Below are 8,649 nucleotides of genomic sequence, written 5' to 3' on the forward strand. Positions count from 1 at the left end.
GATATCCCTAATTAAAAAATGTCGGTAAAACAGAGAGACTCCAGCATCACCTTAACACCGAAGATAACTCAGACCGTTCAGAGCCACAGACTTACTCAGAGTAAATCGATCGGGTTAGAGTCGAAACTCTGAGCAACTCACCCTCAGTCATCGGGTTAGGAATCTGAACACACCCCTGGAGTATCTCCGACAGTTTATACTCCGATCGTTCCCGCCGAGCCAATAAACTAGAAGAAGAAGAAGAAGAAGAAGAAGAAGAAGAAAAGAGTTCCCGCCTTTCGCGCGCGCGCGCGCGCGTGGCCAAAGAATGAACTCGCCCGCGTCGGACGCCAGCGGGCGCCAGCTGCGCGTGCATTCGGCGATATAAACGCAGATCGCGGAGGCAAACGGAGTCAACGGAGATTGGCGAGGAGATCGGCAGCGAGGGGGACCCGCGCACGGGGATTACGCATATTCGGCCGTGATTCACGCTTCCTGCTGTTGCCAGCCCTGATTCGTGAGATCATGGTCGACCGATTGGGTTAGTTCGTGCTTCGTTCATTGGCATTTAATTAATATCGCGTATCCTGCGAAAAGGCGAGGCCGCCCGGGCGGTCCGGGTGGCCTCGGGGAGGCGCGCGCGTCCCGCGGTCGCGAGCAGCGGACGTACGCGGACGTGCGCGCGGCCGCCTGGTCCTCTCGCGCGGTCGCGGGGCTAACGGTCCAAGGGGGGGCTGTCGGCCCCCGTGGTCGGTGGCCCGTGTGCTCGTTGACAGCTCCGGGCAGCCGGAGCGATCCCGCTCCGTTTAGCCGCGCGTTTCCTCCGCCCCTCCTGTGTCTCCCGCGTCGCGTCGCCCGCGCGTAGAACCGCGACGCCGGACGCGGGCGGGAGGGTCGTAGCTCGTAACGGGGTGCGCGCGAAAGGTACAGCTAGGGAGAACAACGGGACGTCTTCGCTCGAGGACGTGGGTGTGTTACGTGCGCGACACTCGTGGTTGCCCCGCGTTAATCTTCCCCCCACCCCGTCCTCGACGGGGCTTTGATCTGTTTCAGTAAACAGCGAGGCCAATGCCAGGCGCATCGCGATGGTCGAAAACTGCTTCGGCGGTTCGGGTCAGGTAAGAGAGAGACAGAGGAGATTCGCTCCGCGCGAGTGTCCCGAACTCGGCTGACCGTGGCGATGACTCACTGACTAGTGTTTCTTCCTCCCGCAGCCGCTCGCGGTACCCGGCCGCGTCCTGGTGGGCGAGGGGGTCCTGACGAAAATGTGCAGGAAGAAGCCCAAACCTAGACAGTTCTTCCTGTTCAACGACATACTGGTTTACGGAAATATCGTGATTAATAAGAAAAAGGTACGTAGGGGGACGCCTCTCGCGGTGTGCGAGACTTCTGCATGTGACAAGTGACACGTCAAATGATGACGGAGAGACAATAGCGACGTTAACAGAGGAAAGTCTCCTATTGTGAGATCGGCTCCTAATATGAGACAGCAGGTTTTCGTACCAACAGGCATCGTCTGTTGGTTTCGTCACGAATTTATTGCCCTTGGCGCGAGATCTGTTTGGTGGAAGATTCGTTGTTAGATCGTGCAGTCGGCGCGAAAGAGGATTGTGATCGAATTTGGATGTTGAAGACCTGCCGTCTCACGTTGGAAGCTTTTCTCGCGGTAGGGGACTTTCCTCCAGTAATGATAACGATTTGTTCGTAGTACAACAAGCAGCATATAATACCGCTGGAGGAGGTAAAGTTAGAATCGCTGGCGGACGAGGGTCGTAAGTACACACATTGTATTACACGCTTATATACGCACTGCAACCTCCGTTTCTTTTTCCATTCGTTACATATAAAATATTTTCCAATGACCGTCGGAGGACAGATTTCCATAAATTTCCGTACGCAAAGAAAAAAGATGCTGTCGGGGCAGGTTTTGCTAGAAAAACGCAGGAAACTTGGCACACGGTGAGAGATGAATTCTTGCGAAATGAGAGCCTTGCGACGGACATATTTTCGGTTTTCGTTTTGGAGAGAAAGAATGATGCGCTATAGTTCCTTTTTTTTTCTCGATCGTGCCACACAGTGTACGGATCAATAATCAAATGAGATCGTGTATATGTATCTGGGAAGTGTTAGTATAGTATTGGATCATTATTTATAGAATATCGTAATGGATGGCTCATTAAGACAGTAACAAAGTCGTTTGCTGTTTATGCTGCTACTCCAACAGAAAAGCAAGAATGGATGGCACATATCACAAAATGTATCGAAGATTTGTTAAGAAAGAGTAAGTGCTCGATTGCGTTACGAATATGTTTTTTTCATGACGATCAATCTCCCAAGTCCTGCAAGTATACAATTGATGTTTCCTTTAAGTTTGTCTAATATTTGTGTTTTTATTTTTCAGGCGGCAAAAAGCCCGTCGAGGTCCATGCGGCAGTTTGGGTGCCAGATAACGAAGCTACAATTTGCATGCACTGCAATAAAACACAATTCACAGTATTAAACAGACGGGTAATGATAAGACTGAACATTTTTGCTATTTTAAACAATTCGGATGATTGCTGCAAAGGTTGAAACTACTTGTTTATTTCAGCACCACTGTAGGCAATGTGGAGCGGTAGTTTGTGGTCCGTGCAGTAATAAAAAATTACTACTGCCTGGACAGGGAAACGGAAAAGCTGTCAGGGTCTGTTTACAATGTTATGATGCCGCTAGTAAAATCAAAGCTATACCCGCGACTGCTGTGGATAGCTTAAATAACAAAGATCCGCAACGTAATTCCGCTGATAGTTCAGGAGGGGACAGCTCTGGAGACGACGATGATGGGAATAAGGAGGAGAATCACGATGAGGTAATTGACGTTTTCTTATGTTGGATAAGAACTAATACCCGTGTGCAACGCTAAACAGCAAGTAGCCCATATGTATCACCTGTCCGAAAGTTTATAACAAATTGGGCAACTAATTTTGTTATAAAATCTAGTACTAGTTGTTATTTTTACATTCGTTATTCGTATTATTAAAAAATGTAATCAGAATTTTCCTTTCTTTTTCCAGCCTAAATTCTATTCCACACTCGGCCGATGAAAATGACTGTATACCGTACCGAACGAGATATAAAAGAGATATGAAAATTCTATAGAAAAATATTTTTACAAATTATTATCGAACTTATGTTATCTCGAATATTATGAATAATAAGAAAAGCTTATTGGAATATCATTCGAGAAATATCTCTAAACAATACATTCGAAGGATTGAAAAGAAAGTTAATTACAGACGACTTGAAATTCTGCCAAAATTCACGAAGCATGTATCATTATACATACACCTAATTTGCATTCTGCAGTTTCTAGTAATAAAAGAAAATCACGCATTTTATTAACGCAAAATAAGAAATAGTAAAAATGTATAGACGACTGAAAGAACAAAAGAAAGTACCAATATATTTTTTGAAATACCAGAAATGCACATTAGAAATTAACAAAGATTGTAATTGGTTAATACAATTACATAACAATCAACGCATATGTTACATATACCGACTAATTATAATTAGATCCCTTTTCTGAAACCCTTTTCATCAACGTACGTATATTAAGAATAATGCCACCATTGTGCCTTTTTACATTATTGATCAATATCAGATGTAAGTGAGCGATGTAACATTTAATGCAACATATAGAATTCGGAATGCAAAAAATAGTTTTTAATGTATACATTTCTTTTTAACTAGTATTGCAAATATGTTACAAGAAAATACGTAGCACTCCAAATGCAATATGTGAATAAACTTGTTGTATTAAATATCATAAATTTAATAGTGTTATTTGATGAAATAGTAAAAAATACATTGATTATCTTTTGGATGACAAATACCAAGAGATATAGAACTAATTTATTAGAATTGATATACCGAGAATCTCGAGGATAAAAGTATTCAATTGTGTATAAACAATAAGCAGAAACTGTTTTTAAATTTATATATAAGATAAAACACGCCATTCCTTATCTAAACTGCACTGATATGAGAAATCAGATAAAGAAGGCGAAAATATCGTTTGTACAAAAGAGACAATTTTTTAAAGTTTTACACAAAATTATTTCGTAACGATGTACGTTAGTTTGTAACACGATAATACGTTTCATGACTATATCTTTACACTCTATAATATATACATATAAATGTTATAAAAAAATATACAATAAGTTTCACTACACGAAATAGAAAATGTTAGTACCACAACTCCTCGTCTTTCTTGTCTTTCTTTTGTAGAAAAATATAGTATCGTAGCGCCTAAATATATTGAAATCTTTTTATCATTCTTTACGCAAATTTTCAGTGTCTGTCACACAGATCTTTGAGAAAACGAACTTGTTAATACTCTTATATTGTTTCTTATTGACATCTTGTTCTAAAACTACATACAAGCTATCTTTAAAAGAAACAAAACATATCATACATTTTCACATAAATATACTGAATTATTCGTATGGAATATTGTACATTAGATTTTATATTTGTTATTCATAGATTTTAATGAATAACTTTATGAATAAACCAAGTGAACTCTCAACTAGTATTTTCTGTTATTTTTTAATAATGGAAATCATTCAATTTACAAAAAATGGAAAAGTAACTTTTCTTTTTTTGTTATTCAATTTCATATTCTGTGCACTTGTTTTCTAACTCTCTTGTAACAGAACTGCCGACTTCCAGCAACTTCTTATAACGTTCCACCAAGTCGCCAATAGACGCCCGCTTATTCGAACTGTCATATTTTACAACTTTGCCTTTGCTGTCGTCATTTACAAACTGTACTTCTGTAAACTCATCCAATTCAGGTTTGTTTACCTTGATTTCGCAATCAAATGTTTCTTGCGCTTGTTGTCGTGACGTGACTTGTGAGATGGTTTGTTTTATCGGAGTACATTGTGCAGGTGAGTTGCAAGTTTTGAACGACTCTTCGCTCAAATTGAAAGGTCCCTCCGTAACAGCATCTAAACTAAGCTTCGATGAACATCTGAACATTTGTCGTTTATGTGCAACGCCAGAAGAATTGACTTGCGCAGTAGATGACAAAAATAGGCTAGAATCGGCTATATAAACATAAATATAATATAATATTAATTAAAATATATTAATACAATTTTTATTTCATTTACATGCACCAAAATTACAATCAAGAATTTGTTGGAATTTCTCGAAACAGTCATTTTATTCAACAAAATTAGATGAATTAAACATTACTCTGCGGAGATAATTCGTCATTATTAACATCTAACACGAGAATATGTTTACAAATTAGAAAAATTAATAAATTAAAAAAAAGAGGATTAATAATGACGGATTTCTTCTACAGTATAGCGTTTAATTTATTTTATTTACTTCGTTACAAAATTATTTAGTTTCAGTAATTTTCTTGTTATTCATCCTTGTTTTTTTTCATGGCTTATAAAACATTTCATAAGAGTATTATGTATTATCACATAGAATCTCTACATACCTTTTATATTTTTTGTCATACAAGTAGAAAATAATCGGGAGTATTCCGTTTTTTTCTTACACAATCGTTTCACCTTCGGCGTCACAAAGCGCATATTCAATAGTTTCTCATTACTATCTAACAATATGCTGCTGTCGATGTTGATGCGCGATATAAATAAATTCGTTTTTAAATCTGGCGTGCAATTCCGCTTGTGCCGCATATATCTCGTAAATAATGACTTATGTGGATCTGTAAAAAAAACAAATAATATATTAATTACAATAATCATTTGAAGCACTACGATCTACAATTGTTCTCTCGAACTTACTTTCACCTGGAGTAAATTGCACTAATTGTATATCGTTCCTTTCATTTGGGCAAGTATTAATTTTGATAGGAGGCGAGGGCATAAGGAGCAGGTTTGCTTCGAAGGGTAACTTAATTTTCCCGGACACGCGCTCTACACCTCTCATACACGAAACGCTTTGCGTTTCCTCCATAGAACTTTCCAAATTTGCTAAAAAAGTTTTGAATACATTGCACATGGATTTCATGTCTTCTGTACTCGCCTCCACTTGCAAGAGACACTGCGATAGGTTTACCAAGTGTCCTTTCGTCAAGCATTGATACATTTGATATAATACCAAAGTGAATAGCTGAACGAAATTGTGGTATACCAAATTGTTATCATTATACAAATGATAAAGACAATACTGAAAGAAAACATAAAATTGATAGAACATCAAATGTCGGATACATATTTTACTTACGATTTCTAAAATAAAATCATGACTCGATGGAGGCCGTGCTCGTCTTAAGATACAATTCCTACTTTATTCAGTAAAAATAGAGTAGGTAAGCGAGAAAGATTTAAAGCGTAAGGTCTGGATAGCTCAATTGGCAGAACGTTCGCCCAGCAAGCGGAAGGTCCCAGGTTCGAATCCTGGTTCTAGCCCCGTTATTTTTCTCGCCGAAAAATTAACAAGTGACGCGTCTTAGTGCCCACCTCCCCGAAGATACATCCCTATTTCTTACTACGAACTCGGCTACAAGGAAAATTGTGTAATGCAATTGTGCTCAATATTCAGTTTTACCTGAACATCAGGTGGAAACGTTAATTCCGATAGCAGAGAACAATCGATTTTTTCCAGCTGCTTGCTATCCAACGCTTTCGTATCGTTCAACAGATTCGATATTATGCTACTTGTATTCTCACACACTCTTTCCAGATCCTTCAACTTCGCGTTCCGCTTTTGTATGTATTGTATGTTCTCGTCTAAACTATCTCTCCACACTAAAACCCACGTACATTCATTAGTTTGGTAGATAAAAACAATACCATACACAAAGAATTATATCAGTTAAACATAATATCTAACTTGATATGATCTCTGTATCTTCGACATTTGTCAAACGTTGCTTTATAGATTCGGCAATAGGGGCTGCAGACGCAGATTTTGCCAGAGACTGTTTCTTGTCCAACAGTTCCGTTTTAATTTTGGACAGATATTCTCTTTCCTCTCTGAGGAAAGGAATGAAAACACTTAGAGAATTTGTAGCATTAATCTTAGTGGACTATAACTGTAAAAGAAAGTTAAAAGTATTACGCTAATGCGGAATTTGCAACTTCTTCCATTTGTACGCAACGTCGACGACGATCCGATGTGTTACGGCTGATAATTGCTGTGGACTGCTGTAGGTACGTTTTAGCCAAGTCACTAGCAGGACTCGATTTCGGTACAAATACAACGTTGTATTCGTCTGAAACAATGAGTAAACTAGAACATTATGCCCAGAGAATATTATTTTCTATCTGTATATTGAAATATGAAAAATTATATAAGCAAAATCGATGTTCCCGGTAGAGAACTGCTCAGACAGCAAGGTCTGTCGAATATAGATTTTGCAAAATGTTTGTTGCAAGTATCGTCGGCCGAAATATGAATGAATTTGATGGTATAACGAGATACAGTCGAAAAGAATGAAATACACGAGTTAAATCCTAGTTGATTTCTACCGACAGTCTAGTCTCGGACTATGCCAACAGGTTCTGACAGCGGAGCATACGTTTAATGCCTGGCATTTGATTTCGGTAGCAGATTCTGTTGCATCATTTCTGACACTGTATTAACAAGATACCGCAATGGATACTTTCCAAGATCTACTCGCCGCAGACCTGGCTACCGTTTTGCTTCTCAGACACCCACCGTTGCGCATGATGTAAGTCCTCGTCGCAAGCTGCGACAGCTTCCACATTATAGCCATGAACTTGGTACCACTTGCGTGATACAAATGCGTAGTGACCACACGCGGGAATCCCACGTCAGGATTCTCCAACGCGATGGCATTTAAATAGTCCTTGACATTGTTGCGATACTTGGTCTCGCTGTTCTTGCACATCACCGGCCACTCGACTAGCTTCTGAAAACGCTCGGCGTCGTATATCGTCAGCAGATAATGCGAGACGCATATGAATCCTGCGGTGTTTGGTTTGTCGAACATTCCCTGCAATCCGTACAATGTTTGTTGTATCGCTACCGGCGTGAAAGCTGAGAGATGTGACGCGTGCGAGAAAATATGTTCCCGTAAAAGTTCTGATAAAAAAAAAGAGGGTTAAGGCGCTTACCTCGCGAAAGATTTTCTCGAAGTCGTAAAGTGATCGGTCCGGCGGGACCAATTGACTCAGTAGAAAGACGTTTCGGTGAAAGGACGCGCTAACAGCCATTCTGCGACACGGACTTCCACACCGCGACGAAAAAACCGCGTTAATTAATACCAATCGCGTGGCTGGCAGCGCGTCGCCGGCGCACACGTGTTACGTTCTCTCGATCGGAGCGGAAACTCGAGCGCGCGAGGGCGAACGACGCGCGATAAAAGCGATTGAAAAATATTTACGACCGGTTGAAATTCGAACCGCGCATATACGCGTCCAAACATTTAACCGGCGGCAGGAGAAACTGTGGAGACCTCTCTCGGAGCGACCGTGAATTATAGATCTTTCTTAAGGCCGGATTTACAATAGGTGTGGGAAATCTAATGCGGGATTCACACTGGATCCGATATCTAATGTGATTGGTTTCTACTTTTGCTTCCTTGTTGGATCAATTGACCAATCACGGTCAAGTATGAGTAGAATTAGTCAATTTCTTAAGTCCCAGTCTACAATAGAGATTTAAGCCCTAAGC

At 40.4% G+C, this 8,649-nt stretch overlaps 2 protein-coding genes across 3 annotated transcripts; one reads left to right on the forward strand and one right to left on the reverse strand.

Moving 5' to 3' along the window:
* Positions 1-357: 357 nt before the first annotated feature.
* Positions 358-3,853, forward strand: LOC105561553 (pleckstrin homology domain-containing family F member 2). 2 transcript variants are annotated; one of them, XM_012011624.1, is made up of 8 exons: positions 358-520; positions 1,033-1,097; positions 1,176-1,331; positions 1,688-1,751; positions 2,135-2,260; positions 2,381-2,487; positions 2,570-2,827; positions 3,033-3,853. In XM_012011624.1, exons 1-8 carry the CDS (start codon positions 505-507, stop codon positions 3,060-3,062), a joined length of 822 nt encoding a protein of 273 aa, XP_011867014.1. In that variant the 5' UTR covers positions 358-504; the 3' UTR covers positions 3,063-3,853. The 2 variants fall into 2 exon arrangements, with proteins under 2 accessions (XP_011867014.1, XP_011867015.1); XM_012011625.1 differs by having other exon boundaries at positions 359-520; positions 1,194-1,331.
* Positions 3,047-8,585, reverse strand: LOC105561552. Its single transcript, XM_012011623.1, has 8 exons — positions 8,091-8,585; positions 7,672-7,969; positions 7,072-7,225; positions 6,844-6,986; positions 6,559-6,758; positions 5,793-6,177; positions 5,483-5,713; positions 3,047-5,075 (listed from the first exon to the last, which is right to left on the reverse strand). The coding sequence occupies exons 1-8, from the start codon at positions 8,187-8,189 to the stop codon at positions 4,630-4,632; spliced, it is 1,956 nt and encodes a 651-aa protein (XP_011867013.1). The 5' UTR covers positions 8,190-8,585; the 3' UTR covers positions 3,047-4,629.
* Positions 8,586-8,649: the final 64 nt, after the last annotated feature.

The sequence above is a fragment of the Vollenhovia emeryi genome, unplaced genomic scaffold (genome assembly GCF_000949405.1).
Source record: "Vollenhovia emeryi isolate VEMERY1.0 unplaced genomic scaffold, V.emery_V1.0 DF939205.1, whole genome shotgun sequence".
In the NCBI taxonomy this organism is placed as follows: domain Eukaryota; kingdom Metazoa; phylum Arthropoda; class Insecta; order Hymenoptera; family Formicidae; genus Vollenhovia; species Vollenhovia emeryi.